At 43.3% G+C, this 19182-nt stretch overlaps 1 protein-coding gene across 4 annotated transcripts in view; it reads right to left on the minus strand.

The window, feature by feature from the left end:
• Window positions 1-474: 474 nt before the first annotated feature.
• The window catches only part of susd6 (sushi domain containing 6), a 28948-nt gene continuing 10240 nt past the window's right edge, over window positions 475-19182 (minus strand). For all 4 annotated transcript variants that reach the window (XM_034528395.1, XM_034528394.1, XM_034528397.1 and 1 more), the window contains exons 3-7: window positions 5657-5851; window positions 5083-5277; window positions 4817-4955; window positions 3272-3744; window positions 475-2810 (exon numbers count right to left, since the gene is read on the minus strand). In XM_034528395.1, coding sequence (XP_034384286.1) covers window positions 2785-2810; window positions 3272-3744; window positions 4817-4955; window positions 5083-5277; window positions 5657-5851 — 1028 coding nt within the window. In that variant the 3' untranslated portion in view covers window positions 475-2784. The remainder of the gene's footprint in view (window positions 2811-3271; window positions 3745-4816; window positions 4956-5082; window positions 5278-5656; window positions 5852-19182) is intronic.

A 19182-nucleotide genomic window follows, 5' to 3' on the forward strand; every position in this document is an offset into this window, starting at 1 on the left:
AAATGTGCTATGGCTTTAAATCTCCACAGACAAGTTGTTATGCAGTCAAATCAAACGGAGCAGCATAATCAAGGAATCAGTTATGAATCAGACCGAGACAAGTTCCCTTAAGACTGGTGAAAGATTGATTTTGAATGGAGTTCCACCCCACTCAGGGTATATAGTTATTAAACATATCACGAGGTACAAGTATGTGACTGATGTACTGAGGCACACCAGGAAGAGCTTTAAAGAAATAACATTGGTTCCTGCTTGCAGTGCCAGGAAGTAGGCTAGTGTATTCATTCAAGCTGATACGCAACAGAAGCAGGACTTTCATGTGCAAAATGTTCAACTCTTTCATGATATAATTCAAAGGAAACCATGAATGGTAGGTACTGGAAATGTATTGACATCCAGTCTGAAAATGTGTACTTCATTTCCCTAGAATGACACAGTGCAGGAGAACAGCGGGATAAATAATGACGCCCCATCTTCCACATTCAAAAGAAAGCTTTAATTAGAAAGTTATATACACACACACACTGTAAAATTAAATTAAACTTTATACAAATATTAAATTACTATCTTCACACCCACTGCCATGTACAGAGGGAAAACCAAAGCATTTGAAACTAAGAATCAAGATGTGTAGTTTTTTTTTTTTTAAACCTGTAATTTTCAGGGACGCGACACCGTACAACAGTGCTTCTGAATGCAAAGTTAGTTTGAAATTTTTTTCAATCCCATAATATTGTAATGCCTTGAAGCAAAAGAAGCAAAAGAATAATGAAATATAGGTGCTTATAGGTGTGTCATCATCATCATCATCATCATCATCATCATCGCAGTAGCTGTAAAAGCTAGGGGAGGACAGAAGAATGACATTCTTTCAGTCGTGTCCACAACAAAAGTAAACTGATAAATACACAGAGACAGTTGTATGCATAGAATAGAAAAGAACAGAGTAAGGCCATTTGGGAAAACAGAATCTGTTGCAATATTGGAAAGCAACCAACGAGGAGGCTTAAGATTATATAAAAAAGAAAATGTATAAGTCTAAGGCAACATTCTGTTTGCATTAATAATGGAGCCGTTGACAAGGACAGACACAAATGCCGAGCTAGATCAGAAAAGAAATTCAGACGTGTTTTTAATTTTTTTTCTTTTTCTGAAGCTTGAAAAGTAATTCTCAGGATCCTTTCGGAGTCATGCTGTTTCCACGGTGACCAGCTCAACCACCAAAGCTTTTTCAACTGGAGATGAAAACAGAAGATGATTTCTGACAACATGGCATTATTCGCTCATAAATGTGCACTTGGCATGAGGGGGGAGTGAGTGTACGTGGCGAGTGTGGGGTGCTATATAACCAAACTTTAGCGTTCCACTGCAACCAGTTGCAGTCGTGTCCATAATGCACTAAAGTCGAGAATGTGAAGGTGGACGAGAGCCAGGTCCTCTTAGGGGACTTGTGTTTTCCAGCCATTCAGCAGAAAATGATCAATATTCTAGCTTGAAAGTGGATGACTAATACACACATTGTGTAGTGGACTCATTGCCTGAAGTGACGCTGGTTTGTTCATGTGACTTATTCAATGCTGGGAGGGACGTTTTCCTATGAAAGACGTGGACGTTGTGAAGCAAGAGCGGCAAATCAGGAAATGTCTCCGTCGAGGCTTTCCTTATGAGGACATGTACTCTCCTGCCTGGCTGACACGCACGCACGCGCACACACACGCACATACACACGCACACAATCAGCAACTCAAAGAAAACTTAGCAACACACCAATAAATACAGGGAACAAAACTCGACACGCACAACCCTAAAGTTTAGTCATTTGCCCGATCACCACATTGAAAGACCACCCTCTCCTCAGCTTTTACACAAACTGTGAGATGACGTCTCCTCCCTCCTCCTACAAGTAAGATGCACGGCACAGTCCTGGAACCAAAACACCAATCAATGCCACTCATGCGACAGAAGGAACACCTTCCAGATAGTGGGTGCAGCTGGCAACAGAAAAGGAAGGAGGGGGTCTTTCTATAGTTGTGATGTGGTACTTGGTAACCCTGCTTTTAGCTCCCGTGAAGTGGTTCTCAATCCCACTAACCCATATGCTAGACGCCGCCCCGATACTCGGAAAGCGAGGGGGAGAGAGAGGGAGACCGAGGAGGCTTCATGCTTCGTTCAGAGTGCTGCTGTGCTGCGACAGCACTAACCGAAAACAACATGCAGCATTCACAAAGCGGGCCACAAAATCCCAGCCGTCACAGCGGGAAGACGATTCGGAGCGCCGCAGCACCAGGAGCGGACGTCACAAGGTTTTATTATTTATTTTTTTATCCGCAGTAATCCCAGGCCGAGTCGACGTGTCTCGATTGCTTTGGCCTTCTCCAATGACGCCTCTGTGAGCATTGTTTTTATAGAGCACCTGGGAGGAGGAAGTGTGCGGTGCGAACATAGCCTAAAGTACACAACCGAGACTCAGTATGTATGTTTTACGTATACATCGGATCTACACGATTCATGTTGAGCTGGCGCCACTTTATTTGTCTTCTGATCCAGTCGCTGGGTCCAGTGGTGCTCCATCATTGCGGGTGTTGGTTGTTGGCTTTGCTCTGCATGGGTAGTAATGGCAGAAGAGGTTGCATGGGCAATGGTGAACAGTTCTAGTCTTTTCTCTGCTGGCTGCTGAGGGCGATCGGGGGGAAGTAGGGTGACAGCAACAGTCAGTCCTGGTCAGCAGTGAGCGATAGAGAAATCAGGCCTCCGCTGCTGATGCTGCTAGCAGGCGAGGAGGCTTCATGCTTCCTTCAGCAGGGGGATATCTGCAGGAGAACCACACACACACGTCAGAATAGAGAAGTGGCTCTACTGTCAGCGGTTTACCCAACACACAGTCAAGTAATCCATAAGTGTCTGAGTATCATGAAAAGCGCTATATAAATTCAATGCATTATTATTATTATTATTATTATTATAACATCAACAAAAACATTTCTGTGTAACTGCATTTCCTGTTTAGGTCATCGATGTGATTGCTGTGTCACTGCTTTGGCTGCCATGCAGCTTGTATTGTGTACTAACTGATGAGCGGTTTGTAACACTATTCTCTACCACATTTAGTAGAGTCCTAACATGGCTCACTGTTGTACCCCTGCACGCATGCTTATGAATACAAAACTATTCCAATGTGTTATTTCATTATTAATCATGAATTCTAATAAAGTATAATAGAGTGTGTTAGCTCTTAATTGAATAAATGTGTGGAACAAGCGTTTTCTCTCACCGTCAGAAAAGTCATCTGTAGAGGTGACAGAAAGCAGACTGTGCTGGTCGCTACTCTCAGAGTCTCTACGGAGAGGTAGGGGGCCTGCGCATGCACCCCCAGGGTGCTCTCTAGCCCATGATGATGAAGAGGAGGAGGAAGAGGGGGCCTGATGAACCAGCACCGTCTCTGCATGACGGCGGGAGGAGAAGGATGAGGAGGAGGACGTGGATGGGAGAGAGAAGTCTAAGTTTCTGTTGTGCCGTGTTCTGCTGGCGCCTTGGCCTCCCGTGGCTCCCTGAGGGAGACCCTCGGAGAGCACGATCGGGACTCGAGACTCTGCAGCAGCCGAAGGAGGAGGCGGAGAAGGAGGGGGACCAGAAGCGCCACCGGGTCCACCGCTTCCATACACAGCCTCTTCGTAGGAGGGCAGTGTCACCTGGACGCCCTCAACCATGATGGAGCTGGACTCGCCCGAGACTCCCATCTCCCTCCTGAGGGTCAGATAGAGAGACGGAGAAAGAGTGAGACAGACAGAACAAGGTGGGCCACGACAGCCGGGCTAGTCGTGTGTGTTGCGCGTCGCAGCAGGACCGCTAAGAGGAGGTGTTGACTGTACAATCCCCTTATAGCAGGCTGTCCTAAGCTCTCAGGCCCTCAACAAGTGTACCAATGAGCGTTAGATCATTTTTAATCACAGAGGTGGTTACTGACGAGGATGGGATAACCTCATACTTGTACTTTAATTTCTCAAGTATTTAAGAAATGCCAACTTGTAAAACTAGTTGGCAGGTCTTGTAACCAAAACTTGAACAATGGGTGTGTCCACAGAAGGAATGAAAGGCCAATCTGCTGTATCACCTTGTCACGTACTGGGAGGTGGTTTTACAGCACCAGATTTTATAATGGCAGCGTCTTTCCTGAGCAAACAGAAATAAAGAGTTTCTGGCAACCGACAGGTTGTGTAAGAAAACATCCTCTTCGACATGTTTACCCTCTTTAGAAAAGCAAACGGGAAAGTAAAATGCACAATTTGCATTGACGGCTCAAGGTCAAATGGGGCAATCGATTCATGACAATATTATGTGATGTGGGGAAATGTCAGCTTCCTGAGGAACAATTTAAAAATGGAGTCCATTCAAGTCAGCCAACACTAGAAGTCAGAGGATGTTTTGTAGGCAGGATGTCTGCACCATTTATGTTGCCAATCTCACTCTCTTACGCCTTTCTATATTACACAAAGCAATGGTCTATATTGGCCTTTTAAAAGCTTTTATTTCTTTCAGAAAAAGCTTTTTAAATGGAAAATAAATTGCAGGCACACAGTAAGTACATGGTTACGTAAAGCCGTGCTGAGTGGAGTTACTATGACTGTAACTATGATTTGCATGGCAACTAAAACTAAAAGTGACTCGACAGAACTGAGAAAATAATGTACCAACAACTACTGGCATGTGACCAAATGGGTTATCCTACCAAGTGATCATCACTTCTTTTTAGAAATGTGATGACATGTTGAGGGTTTGTTCTGTGGTGAGAACACGGCCATGTGTGTGCCTATCTTACCTGTTGTGGTGGAAGGACTTGAGTTTGGGCTGTACAAGAACAAACAGCACCACTAACAGCAGGATGAGTGCCACAGAACTGGCTGTGGACGCCACAATGGACAGAGCAGGTATACCCAGTGGGGAGCTCGGCTCCTTGTCTGACGGGCACAAGAAGAGACAGAGGGGAAGTGAAAATGTGGTTCACATGTCGTGTGTGTGTGTGTGTGTGCGTGTGTGCACAAAGACCAAATACATGAAAGGGAAAGGTCAGCTGAGGTGGCAGACCTTGTGTGAGTCGGCAGCTAATCTGCATGGGGCCGTCCCACTCGCCGTTCTGGCAGGTGAGGAACTTGTAGTCTCCCTTCAGAGCGAATCCCTCGTCACAGAAGTATTCGATGACGGTCTTCTGGGTGAGGCGGTGGCAGGGAGACGGGTGACAGCGGTAGCCCCCGTTCTCTGGCTCAGTGGGGGGTGAACACACTGAGAAGAGGCAGAGGCGGTAGAGATTTTAATACGCGTTGCTGCCGTTATTTCTACCTGTGGTCAGGTTTGATTCCTGTGGTTTAAATGCTGACATTGAGTGACATTTCCCTGGAGCTCAAGGGCATCCCTCACTACTGGTGACATGATACTACAGTATGTGAGATTGAATTGATGTGATATTTCAGTCATGTGTGTTAAGCACACACGCTCAAGCTCAGACTTTAACAAAGCTGTCTTTTGAAGAAGTGAGAGTGCGTCACTCCATAAACTTAACCAGGAAATGTTTTAACAGCGTACTTAGCAAAGAGACCCAAAGTACCTAAAATTATGCTCCGGTGAGCTTTGTTTCATTAATGTATTTTGGAGACTTGCTCACCGCCGCTTCTGATACAGTGTGGAGGTTGATGGGACCAGGCTCCAGAGCTGGTACAGATGATGGTGGTGGTTCCATCTGCAGTGTAGCCAGGCTCGCAGCCATAAGTCAGCAGGGTGCCCGGGGGGAAAGAGCCACGGTTAGCTTCGGTCTGGTTTAGCAAGTCTCCGTGCTGCACGCCAGGGGGCCACGCACAACCTAAAGGGACACGGAAACAAGTGACACGAATAGGAATTAGTTTATTGCAGTTTCTGAACAGGCTTATGATCATCTACCAGCAGCAACATTGTGATCCATATATGTGAGGTAACAAGGTCATTATAAAGCATGCAAGTACAGGATATAAATGTATTACTGGCCCGCTAGGGGTGCAAGGACAATTTGTCTCCACTTTTCATGGGAATCTGTCAAGTTGACAGGTTGAGCTGATAATTAAAACTCATTATTTGAAACTAGGCCGCATTTCACACAGGCAAGAGAGAAGCACTCTAACGTGACAAGTTAGGTGGCGACAGCACAGCGAATACCTGAAGTTCCCACAGTGGATGGAAATGTCACAAGGAGCTTCATATAGATCTAATTTCTCTCCATTATCTCCTGCTCATTAAAGTGTCTTCATCCCAGGCCAGCACTGGGTCCATTTGTCCAGGATCTTCAGCGAGGCTCATTTACTTTGCTCTAATGAGAGACTGGAGGCTCTCAGCCAGCCAATAAAGACAGTATGAGGCCGAAGACCTAAAGATAATTGTGCTTTGATCCACCCTCCCACGCCCCATCTATGATGTTGCAGTGTCACGCCAGCTTCTGGTGTCAGAGTGTGCGTTTCGTCTCAGTATGACACACACACACACACACACACACACACCTAGCAGGCCTGACATAACATTGTAACACCTGTGTAAACTTAGACACGACAGCTTTACTTTCAGTAATACTGATCTTAGCGAATGGTCAATTGACATGCCAAATGTATGACTACTGATCTGGATCATCTGTGAAGCAGTTATGCAAGACTTTGGGCTTCAGTGGAAACCATGGTTATTGTGATTGAAACTCAGCTGTGTCGGCATGAGTCCCCACTTGACACTTCAATGCGACCAGCCTCTCAGAATAGTGATCAGACATATTTTGTGGCTGTAAAACAGTGGAAAAATACATTTCAATTTGTATAAATTCTTTGTTATGTTTGCTTCTTACGCTTGCTTACACTTCCACCCTGCAATGTTAGTCGATTTGTATTATTGAAGAAAGGCTGATAACAAAGCCTTACTTTGTGATTACACATCTTCCAATAAATTAAAGTCTTCCACTATTTGGTCATTTAAAAGCTTTTTTTTTCGTTACTGTTAGGATTTCATGAGCAGTGACTTAACAGGACTCAGCCGTGCTCCAGCCCCGGTTTCCTCCCATCTTCCCTTTGCTCTCACTAGGGAGAGGAACCCCCGTGCAGAGATGGAGACCTATGTTTGATAAACTGTCCGGATTGTGCCCATATGCTGTCCATACCTCACTGAGAGCCAAGCCACCTCAGCATGTGGTCTGGCTAATCAGATCTCAATGCAAGAAAGACCCGATCTTAGAGCGCAAAGACTTGACCGTTAATGCGTCCCGGCATGATCGGATGACACAAATCGCATTGAAAAGACAAGTGTAGCAAAGGCCTAAGTTTCAACACTTAAAAAACATATGAGCCATTATGTATGAAATAATATAATAAGTGTGCCATAACAAGATTTATCGGTACATCTTATCTGATTCATCACACTGAATTATACAATCAACGCACAGTGATTTCTCTCAGTAACAAGGCCCGAACATAAGTACATTAAAAACATCCCTACAATAAAGAACACTATTAACACCATCAGCACTAATGACCACATGGATCATTAATTAATCCTCGGTCTGAGTATTTATAAAATCATATTAGCCTTGGTCTAATGCAGCGCCTTATCGCTTGCTTGACATAAACAAACACAGCAACATTGCAAACAGACACTTTATCTTGCGTCTGTATGTGTTTGGAGATGGAAAGAAAGACTATTTCCACAGCGGTGCCTCTAACATCCTCTAATCTCCGGGAAGGATTGTCGCTCCAAGCTGGTAGCACAAGATTAAAAGCAAACACTCAAGTGTGCGAGCGCCTACTCACACAAACACATTCAACACCTACAAGGACACTCTAAGTTGTTTGACAACAAAGGGTGCCATATTGAATTCAGCTGGGGACCAACACTGCTTTCTACAGGTATACTATAAAACTAACAGTTATGTTACAACTACTGCTGAAGATAGTTGGTCAGTTCGACTCAAACTCGATCGTATAGATACTTTGTTATAGGGCTACAACTAATTATTATTTCTTACTATATCTTCTTGATTCATCGATTCATTGTTTGGTCTATAAAATGTCAGAAAGTAGTGAAATGGAGTCAGCGCCCAGGCGTTAAATTACTTTTATTAACCATCATAAAAGACAAGCTGAGAAAAGTCCCCTTTGAGAAGCTGGGAACAAAGAGTTTTTGTCATTTAAAGTACTTAAACATAGATAACATTGAAATAAAATGCAGCCAGATGAATTTGTTGTTGCTCGACTAAGTTAATTAATCGACTAATCCTTTGAACTCGAGCTAGCGGTTACATGATTACAAGATGGAATAAAGAACGGGTAGATTTTGTCATAAAAAACAAATGCGGCATGTCAAATCACCCATTAAAAACTAAAATTACAGCAACGACTTTGATTAAATCATAAGCCCTGTAAAGCAAAGCATTATAATCTGTAGTTCAGTTATTTATCAATATCAACTGTATTGATATTGATTACAGACACATCAAACAATCTGCTTTAATGACTCAAACGCAAGCTGAAGGTTTGTTGAATAAGATGCAGCATGTCCGTGTGTTAAAGCAGTATGACTCTCCCTCACTCAAACACATGCGTGGTCCATCACTCACATGCAGACACACCATCTGCACGCACACATTTCAGGATGCCGTCGGACACCGTGACCCGGGCAGTTGTTCACGGAGCTGCTTGAGGCGACTAAAGGCCCTCCGAGGAGGAGATGGTGTTAATGGAGGTGGTAAAGGTGATAAATTGATGACCCGTGGTTGGGAAGCAGCGGGGGACAAAAAGGCCTTCGGGGGCAGTTCAGGACAATAGCTGCTAGCCAACAGCCACCGTTATGATCTTTTGTGGTGCGCAGGAGGCAGTCAACACCACTGCAGAGGACAGATAAGTGTTAACGGCATTCATTAACTGACTTTCAAAGGCTTTCTCATCTGAAGGATTGTGCCAGAAATAAAAAGGCATGTCAGAATCAGAATCTTTTAATAGCCAAGTAGGTTTACACCTACAAGGAACTAAGGAATAAACAAATCAACAAAGTGCAGATTAGACATAGAATAAAATGTAATACGTACAGTGTAAGATAAAGTGCAATTATAAAGTGTATGTAGTGTTTAAGTTAAAGTGACGTTTGTTATTTAAGTGTGCTGGTATGTGCAGAGGAGTGACCGGTGGAAAATGGTCCAAGGGATGAAAGAGATGTGCATACTAAGTACTTAAATTCATTTTCATATCAACAGCTAGCTATACAATAGTGGTTTTAAATAACAAATACTGAGCATTTATTTACAACACTGGACATTTAAAACGAAGGCCTCTTCCACACAGAAGTAAACACTGTATGATAGAAAATAATAATGAGAGATGGAAGAGACTAAACACCGCGCTGCAGGTGAAAGAACACACAACGTAATCTGGCTTTCACTCAGAGAGAGACAAGATTTGCATTAGTTGCAAAAACACACAATTGGACAGGCCAGTTTTTCTTGCGGCGTCAAGTAAATCTACCGTTGTTTATATTGTTGTTAAATCTATAAAGGAAGTGACTTGCGCTACTAAATGGTTACAGTTAAGCTTGACCCTCTCTAGGGTTAATTATTATAGACAGAAGAAGTCACAGATGTCAATGAACTCAGGTCCGTCTCAACGAACATTGAAGCCAATAAAATGTCTATTTTGAATCTCAAACAAACCAGACTCTCCTTCTCATGCCAGGAAAGCCTCGTGCTGCCTGTTCAAACCAGCCAGTTGCACATTGTACTTTTCCAAATGCCGTTTGGATCTACTGAAACCTCCACTAGTGCCAGTGGTTAGGCGTTATTAAGAAATTCCACTACAAGCCTTTACCTGCCGTGAAACACACACCGCCAGGTACTTCATTACAGTATGTGCATGTACACGGTGTACCAGTATGACTTTTTTTTAACCAATCTGATATTTTTCCTTTTCATCATACTGTATCTTTAACTTTGTGTTTTTAAACCAATATAACTAGGTTGGTAATTAACTTAAACTCTTAACATAAAAATAGAACATCCAACACATTCAGCTAAATATTGGCAGCAGTAATATTAACACAAGCTAACATTAGCTGATCGACAAGACACTAATATATCAGTGCGTCTATGGGTTATGTTACTATGCTGGTCCTAATGTCATGTTATATTAGTCAACTACTCAATGCTTCAATCAACAGAAAAGCAACTTACAACTATTTTTTCTAATCAATTATTTGTTTGTCATTTTCAAAGCAAAAATACCAAACATATTCTGGTTCAGCTTCTCAAATGTTAGAAATTCTGCTCTTCTTTGTCACAGATATTAGTTAACTGAATATATTTGAGATTTGAAATATTTGTTTGAAAAAAATATTGAAAACAGCATTAACTGCAGCCCTGAACTGTATTTGGCCTTTTCGTTGCAACTAACAACAAAATATAACGAGATGAGCATAAATGAACACACAGACTTCCCTTGCATACTAAACCCCGGAGAACGAGAGCGCAGAACCACCGTTAGCATCAAGGAGTGCTGTGGCCCCCGAGCAATTACAAGGCAGAGCGAGACACGTCGTGGCAGGTCGACCAATGCTTCTGTGAGTGAGGGAGAGGCTCCGTACACCAACATTGGGAAGAGGAGGCGGCAGTCAGACACAGAACATACCACACTGTGCGGCTTGAGCTCGCGCAAACGGAGAGACTCTGTGACAGGAAAGTAGGAATGACGTTCGGTATCCAGAGATGGTAGAGCGGTTTAGATTAATAACCTTGCTGTCGCTCCCTTTTCCATTGCCCTCTCAGCCCAGATTGAATATTGGCTTTGAAAAATCACAGAGGAAGAAAAAAACAAAAACTGATTAAAAGCACAAAGCTATGCCAGAGTGGATTTCGGCACGCCGTGGTTTGTGCTGATGAGGAAGGGAATGAGTCACAGTTAAACACAAGCTGTTCTCCCACTGGTCTGATGGTAAGAGTTTGCTCGAGGAACGTAGAGAACAATAATGATGAAAACACTAAGTCACAAGTGCCGTGTGAGGTGAAAGGCGAGTGAGCAAAACATACAAGAATTGAATGTATTCAAGTACGTTAGTGTTTCAAGACGTGTCAGAGATCATCCCCATGTTTGCGTTCAATATCCACTGAAGACTCCAAGAGAGCCTCAGATTTCACATTTGCCAGAGAGTTAAATGAAGTGGGCACTATCTTCTGAGCACACAACTGTGCTCAGAAGATTGTGCCCACAAACTTAATTGTTAAAAGGTTGGAGAGAACCTTCTAGTGTGGGAGAGGAGGACCGGGCCAGGACAGAATGCCCATGGGGCGGATTGCTAATCCTCACATCCAGCGCCTTGAGGCTCCGCTGGAGGAAACTCGGGCTATGGGGGGGCGTTAAAATCCTGTGCCTTGCTCTGATGTGCCTGCCTGGCTGTGAATATCTCCTGTTCCCCATCTGTTACGCATGGCACTCGCCCGCTAAGAGCCGCAAGGGGGGTGGATTGAGGAAAACAGGGGGGGGGGGGGCAAGGCTTTTAGCCCTCTTTGCTCAGGCAAATTAAAATTGTAATTATCCTCTATTACAAGCTGGGAGCGCTCTTAAGCAGATCAGATAGTGATGACTTCTGCAGCCAGCTGTTTGGCTGCTATATTGAACAATAGGCCATAAAAGAGTGTGTGTTTTCCAGTGGGTGTGTGTTCAAGTGTGTCAAGAAGAAGTGTGTGTGTGTGTGTGTGAGAGACAAATGTATGCTAAAGGGGGAGTTGTGTTGGATTAAAGCTAAAGGCCAAGAGGATGATGATGCTCTCTTTGGCCTGGCAAATATGTTTTGTTCCTTTTGTAAGCCTCTCGCCAAGTCCTCTGTTGTTTTTGATGATGTTGCTGTCATTTTTGGGCTGGGGGTGTTTTTGTTTTTTGCCACGTTCCCGTCTCTCCCGCTAATCCATGGGATTTTTAGCCAAGCTGTTGTTATTAGAGTGCAGTACATTGCAGCAGAGCCCACAGAGCCGTAGTGTTGGAAAGAAAAGGAGGGAGCATTTATGCCAGCATAGGATAGTCGTGGTTCAGAAGGTCGTGTTTTTCTAAAAATATTTATGCCTTTATTGGGCAGCTGACAGTGTAGTTGAGGACAGGAAATGGGTTGAGGAGAGGGGGGAATGGCATGCAACAAATAAAGTGCAGTAGCAGATTAACAAAACAAACAGAAATGATTCACTGGTAAAAGACAGGATTAATATAATAGTTTCAGATTCAAATTTGCCGACATTTTATCAGCAATAAATAATAGTGTAGCGCAAAACAGTTCCAATAGCAACACAAACTGCAGCCTTAAACATGATCATTCTGTTAAATCAACACCTCTGTAAAACTAAACTCTCATGATTTACTTCAGGATTGTTGTTTAGTTAGTTTGACTCGGTCTACCAAATAAACAGATATGCATGTGCATTACAAACATGTTTGAAATCCTTCCCATTGCTGCTGGTAACTTTTATTATTGATTAAATTACTTTTTTTACTCAGCATTTAATCAAACAATTTCCTAAACCCAAAAGGTGACTACAACAGCCCAAAACACAAATATATCTGATGTATAGTAAAATGATACAAAGAGGAAAGCAGAACATTTGCATATTTATTTATTTGATTATTATTCTTCAATACATTTACTGACTTATCTTCTCAGCTCTAAAATGTATATAAATAGTCAGTGAGGTCTGTTGTAAATTGGTGCAAATGACACATCTGGATTAACGTGGTCTCTCAAATCCTAAAAAGTGACTAGATTGGTGTGTAGTCTGATACACAGTTTGACAGTTTAAGTCATAGTACAACTGCAAAATGTGATACTGCATAAGAGCAAGCTTCCTGCACTCACTTTCCTTCTCTCACATATTTGAACATCACAGATAAGCTTTCAGTGAAAGACTACTTCACACAGTATGAAGTGACACAACTGGGTGGGTGAGACAGGCCGTAACACAGGCCGCTTAATGTCTGGGTGAGCGATACTAGCAGTGTCATATTCTACAGTGAGCGAGAAGTCGTCATGCTGTAACACTGAGAGAGACGCGCACGCAGCGCAGCACAAGCAGCTGGTAACTGACTCAAGTAGAAAACTGAAGCAGATTTTGTTGAACAAGGCTAAAGGTTATGGGAAAGAAAATGTGGAAAAGAAACTATTACTGTCGGGCAGAAAGAATGCAGAACAAAGCTGAAACCACAAAGCATGACACCCCTTCTTTTCCTTTTTTTTTTTTTTTTTTAAAAGTGTCGTTCCATCTCCAAGGCCTCTGGGGGCTTGTGGAGGGACCCAACTCAGGAGGATTGGGGGAGGAAGTGGACGAGGATGAAGAACAGGGTGAGGGAGGTGCCGGCACATTTATACAATAGCCCAAGTAGAGACAGATACCGGCGGACAGTTTCACCACTATGCTTAGTGTAGGCTGCAAGTGTCCCATGCAGCTTTTTTATAACAGCGGGGTTGTGTTGCTTACTGACATCCTGTCTGTGTTAGTGTGCGTGAATGGTTCAGGGTTAGACAGAGCGGTGACCAACAATGTCATTTCTACAGTAAACTGGATTCCTGGTTTGCCAGAAAACACGAGTCCCAACAGCTGTGGGCTCCCAAAAGAGAATTTCCAGAGAACTTAGTCGTCCACTCGTTTCTTCCTGCAGCTGCACAACACACACACACACACACGGTGAAGGAAGTCTCTAAACAGACAGAAACATCCTCACTCTCGCCACCCATTCCTCCCCGGCTGCTGTAATGCATTTAGAAAGCCACGTGTGCTGCCAATACACCCCATTGTCCCTGCTCACTGAGGGACGGGGCACAGTGACAGATTTAAGCAGCGTGCCTCTGAATAGGACAACAGAAAACTTTGCATTTGAAGGGTTAAATATGTATGAGAGGCCAAAGTGGGCAGGGGGCGGGGGATATCGCCATTGTGTGACCCTCCTTCCAACCCCTAAGACCCAAGCACACATACATACACAGGCACACACTGCCCTCGAGTAACAGATGGGTGACAGTGAGCTCCCCCTTCTCTCCTCTATCACCCTCACTGTTGAGGACAGCTGGGAGGCAGACATTCCTTCTTCTCAGCTTTCAGAGGAAAACAAAAGAGTGTGTGGGACCCCTCCTACAAGCACGTGCGTGTGTGTGAGCACACACACACACACACACACACACACACACACACACACACACACACACACACACACACACACACACACACACACACACACACACACACACACACACACACACACACACACACACACACACACACACACACACACACACACACACACACACACACACACACACACACACACACACACACACACACACACACACACACACACACACACACACACACACACACACAAACTGTCAATGCAACCGTGGGCTGATCATATTTCAGCAGCCTGGACGAGCCAGCCAGCAGATGTAGGGACATTTGTTGAAGGTGAAAGTCAGGGAGATAATCCCAAACCTGCTTACCAGGCCTGGCACAATGATATAGTGGTAGTGAGGGGAGAGCATTTTAAGTCTGTCGAGAGTTGTACTAGTATGGATATTTTTTTAAACTGCAGTAAGACCAGGGCTTAGTCTGCAGCTGGTGAATCTCTACCTGCTTGCTTGTGTTGTGTCCCTGCAAGAGCACAGAAACATACTGTCCAACAGGCAACATGACGACTGGGGGGGTAAAGCAACTTTAAATGGAGCAGTCATATTGGATGATTTATAACCGTAATAAGGATACGTGGCGGTGGTGATTTATCCCTGTAAGACAAAGAGGCAGGGGAAAAGAGAGAAAACTGAGACGTCGTCCCACGCTTTGCATTACATCTCCCATGAATTAACAATGCAGTCACTGTTAGAGCGATCATCACCGTAATACAGTCCAACTGAACTTCAATAGAGCAACTGCTCTAGCAAGTCACTAAGAGGGTGAACAAATGGCAGCAAGTGAATAACCTCTTTAACACATGCAGACTGCTCTGGTGTGAGAAGTGGTATGCCGTTTGCTGTCAACAGAGGGGTCTTACGCGTCAACATGCTCTGTGTTTAGCAGCTAAAAGCAAGAGCAGATACCGCAAGTGTTCTTACGTCGATAGTATTGGTTATGCTTCCAACGCCTGATCCGTTTCTGAATCTTTGTTTGCTCAACTGCTGCTCCTAATGAACACCAACGTGAGCATGTGAACAGCACAAAGCAGCAGCCAGCAATGTACATTCACATTGTTAACTAGCACGTGTTTAAGATAAGATAAATATTAAAAAAGGACTTGGATGTGGCGATAGCCACCTACTGGTATCACTACGTTAGTTCTGCTGGAAACAGTAGAAATGGTGGGATTAACAACAACAACAGCCTCAACCTGCATGTGGGAGAGAAAAAAAGCTAATATTTGTTTTAATATGTCTGTCAGTACGAAGGAACTACTGCTCATCATTATGGGGAACATATAAAGTACTGTTTATATCAAGGGCTAGACTTCCAACACAGTGAGCGCAGATATAAAACTCCATCATCATCCAAAAGCCTGGATGGACCTGCTGCCAGCATTAAAAAAAAAAGTACGATAACGTCATCTACTCTCTTCAGTAACTTGGAACCGTGCGAGTGTGAAAGGAAGCACAGCACAACAAACAAGACAATATAGTTGTTGACCAACACATACTGAAATAAATGTTGCAAGTTAGAAGTCTTCAAGCATCGAGTCAACAAATACGGCACACGCTATTTTGTAGTTTCAAATAATCGATATCGGTGACTCAAGCCCGTATGGTATTTTTTCAATTGAGTACACAGTTCAAAGCTTATTAGCTTTTAGCTTTTAAAATAGCTTTTTAAAATCTACAGATCCATGGAAGTAGATATGCGAATAAATATAGGTAAGTCATATGCACCCTTCTCATAAATCCTGACACAATTATCCAAATGGACTCCAGGGTAGCCTGGACAAATACCTTTGCCATTTGGCTGCTGCTTGTTACAGAGTGCTGTTTACATATGATGTAATAAGGACAGAGGGTATTAGAGTGGAGCTCAGCCAACTGGCCACTAAACATCTCGACACTCCATCTAATGGACTGGTTTCAGATTGAGAGCTGGGACTAGACAGAAAAAAACCAAAACACATCGTAGGATCAATCATGTATGTATCCTGTCGTCACAGTAGAAACTGAATTCTGACAGTGTCAAAGGGTGGTGCAGAAACTAGAGATGCTTTAAGTGAGGAGCCAGAATCCGCCCGACGATTCAGTAACTATGCCCAGCACTGAAGTGGCTTTAAGGAAGGCTTTGAATCCCTTCCAGCTTTGTTGGCTTTTTAATTCTACCGATTGCATTTTCCGCTGCCTCGACTCAAGTGATGTTCATTTGTGACGATTATCTTGCGGAACAAAACGTGTAAGTATCCCAAACTTGTGATTGCCGCAGAGCAGGTCTTCTGCAATAAACCAAAATCCAAAAGGAAAAATCTCATCGGCTTTTTGTCGAGGGAACCCGTGCAATGCTAACTTCCGAATCAGAGAGCAATGATGCGTCCGTTTCTGCTGAAATGCACTCCGTTAAAAAGAGAAATAGCCATATACCACATGCACCCATAACAACAAGAAACACAAATGCAGCAGGATAGCACATGTATAGCCCGGCCCTTCCCCTCAGCTCAAAATCAGCAAGTCTGCCAGATCAAGAGGTTTACTTTACTTTACAGCCTGTGACTGACTGTGTTTGAGTAGTCGACATGTTCTTCACACGCTATTTAGCATGTAAACTAGAAGACGTTTTGACGAGCGCCTCTGACAAAGCTAAAGTTAGAAGCTAAAAGCAGAGTCAAAAGAAGAAGGGCTTGTGCATGATGCACTACAATATTGCCACATTACCGTTACAGCTGTGGCATGTTGCGGCATGTTAATATGCATCTCCACTCTGTACTTCAACGTGCATTGCTAGCAGAAGAGAACCACGCTAACCAGTGACATGTCGGTCCAAACATGACCGTTGCTGCCCTTGACCGAGTTGTTGTGCTAAACTGATGGCCGTGCAGGCAGATAAAAGGAAAGCACAGTAAGGAGCTAAAAATTACTTTAGTAGTTGCGGTCCAACCTGGACATTTCTGCGATTAGAAGTTGTAATTTTTGTTTTAGGATACTGCAAAACAAAATGTACTGCCGCTTCACATTAAAAAGCATAGGAACAGCTTGAAAGCTTTAATGTGAAGCAGCTACAGGAAGAGCAGCTTTATTAGTCACCAAGGTTAGCGAAGAAATGCTATCTCCTTGATCTATAAGGCTGTCTTTCTGCACCTTTTGTCGGCTTACTTTTTTACATTTTCCCATCATTATTGAATGGAAATGATAAATGCCACATAACACTGGTTGGATGAATGCTCCTCGAGCCTTAAAATTGTCATCAGCATATCACCAATTGCACTTCCGTACTGTTGTATAGAAAACCATTCATGTCGGGCCTGCGTCACGACCAAGTTGCTCATAGTCTGACACGGTGTGGTTGCCTCAAACACTGTGCAGCATGTGTGTGGGATGCTTGGTGCCTTATGTGTAAGCTGATGGACTTGTTTGAACAGGATGCTGCTGTTGAATAACGGTGTTCCAAAAAAATAAAAAAAATAAGCCCACACTTTCAGAAAAACACACATGAAGGAGGAGAGGGGAAAAAACAACAACAAGAGAAAACGAAGAAAATGGGTGACAGAACAGTGGTTTATTTCTTGAACGTCAACAATGAAAAAAGAGATTAACATAAATATGTCTTTGGCAAGATATTAAAAAGACAGCTCGTCAATGCGAATACAAAACTTCAAAACTACAAAGATGGTCTAGAACAGAGTAAAAGAAGGAAGAAAACAAAAAAGAATGAATAAAAGACGGTTTGAAAGAACAGAAGCAAATACAACAGAAGACAGGAGAGGCTGGGGTATATATTTAGCAGCTCATTAGTCAGAGATGTCCTCTACTCAGCAGGCTGGTCCCTCAGATGGGGCCCTTTGGAAATCATTATGACCGCCTGCTACTTCAGACAACCACACACATTTCACTGAAAAACAATTTGCAAACGGCCTTTCCTCTCCCCAGCCTTAATGTAGCTTCAAAATAATCCTCAAGTTCTACAGAGAAGCTTAAAAACAAAGCTTTAAACAATGCAAAGTGGCATGGTGTTTATTTTTATTTTTAGAATAGCTGTCTCAGTTGTCATTTCATTCACTGCATTAGCATGACAAATAACCAGTAAGAGAGTGGTTATAAAAGCGTGTATGTTATCAGATTCAACCGTTGGCGTGCCTGGTTGCTGCCAGTGCCACCACTTCCTACTTTGACAATTGTAAAAGTTCAGAGAATCTCGAGCTACCTGGTGCTCGGAAGAAGAAGCTCCGAAGCCAGAGATAAATAATAATCAAAAGTATTTAATCATAACAAACAAGAGTCATCTGTATACATACATGGTCCAGGCCCGGACGCGCTCACATGGCTTCGCTTCCACAGTCTCCTGACGTAGCCAACAGTTTCTGTCTGGCGTCACCACGTAAGAGACCAAATTCGCGTCTTACAATTAGTTTTATTCGCAGTCCATTCGCTGAGCTAAGCTCCCATTGGTTAGTGGAGGTATTCATGCAAATACCTTTCAGAGACACAGCATGCTACGCTGACCAGCGTATAAGACATAAGGTTCACACCTGAAGGTTAGTTCCATTGGCCACTTCAAAGAATGCCTCCAATCGATAAGCTAGCGGGGTCAAAGATCACACTTCCGGTCAAGGACAGGAAGTTCCCCTTCAGAATAAAACCCTATTATCCTGTCTTCAGAATAAAAGCAACACATTAGGTTTCAATCGGCATCCTTTTTAACTATTGTCTAAACAATAAAACATCATTCATTCTCATGCATCATACAATTAATCATTACATTTGTCATTAACAAACAGAATAATAAAACAGTGATCCTCTCTTATGCTTCATAATACATTCCTCAAATTAATTATCATAACTTTCTTTATGTATTAATTTAAAACATAACCTCTCTTATCCCCCCCCCTCCCCCCCACCCACACACACACACACACAAACACATACTAATTGCAGACTAGTGATCTAGTGGAGCTGCAGCTTGCTGCGGTTTGGCCTGTGGCTTGGCCTATAGCTCCC

This window comes from Cyclopterus lumpus, chromosome 24 (genome assembly GCF_009769545.1).
Source record: "Cyclopterus lumpus isolate fCycLum1 chromosome 24, fCycLum1.pri, whole genome shotgun sequence".
Lineage (NCBI taxonomy): Eukaryota > Metazoa > Chordata > Actinopteri > Perciformes > Cyclopteridae > Cyclopterus > Cyclopterus lumpus.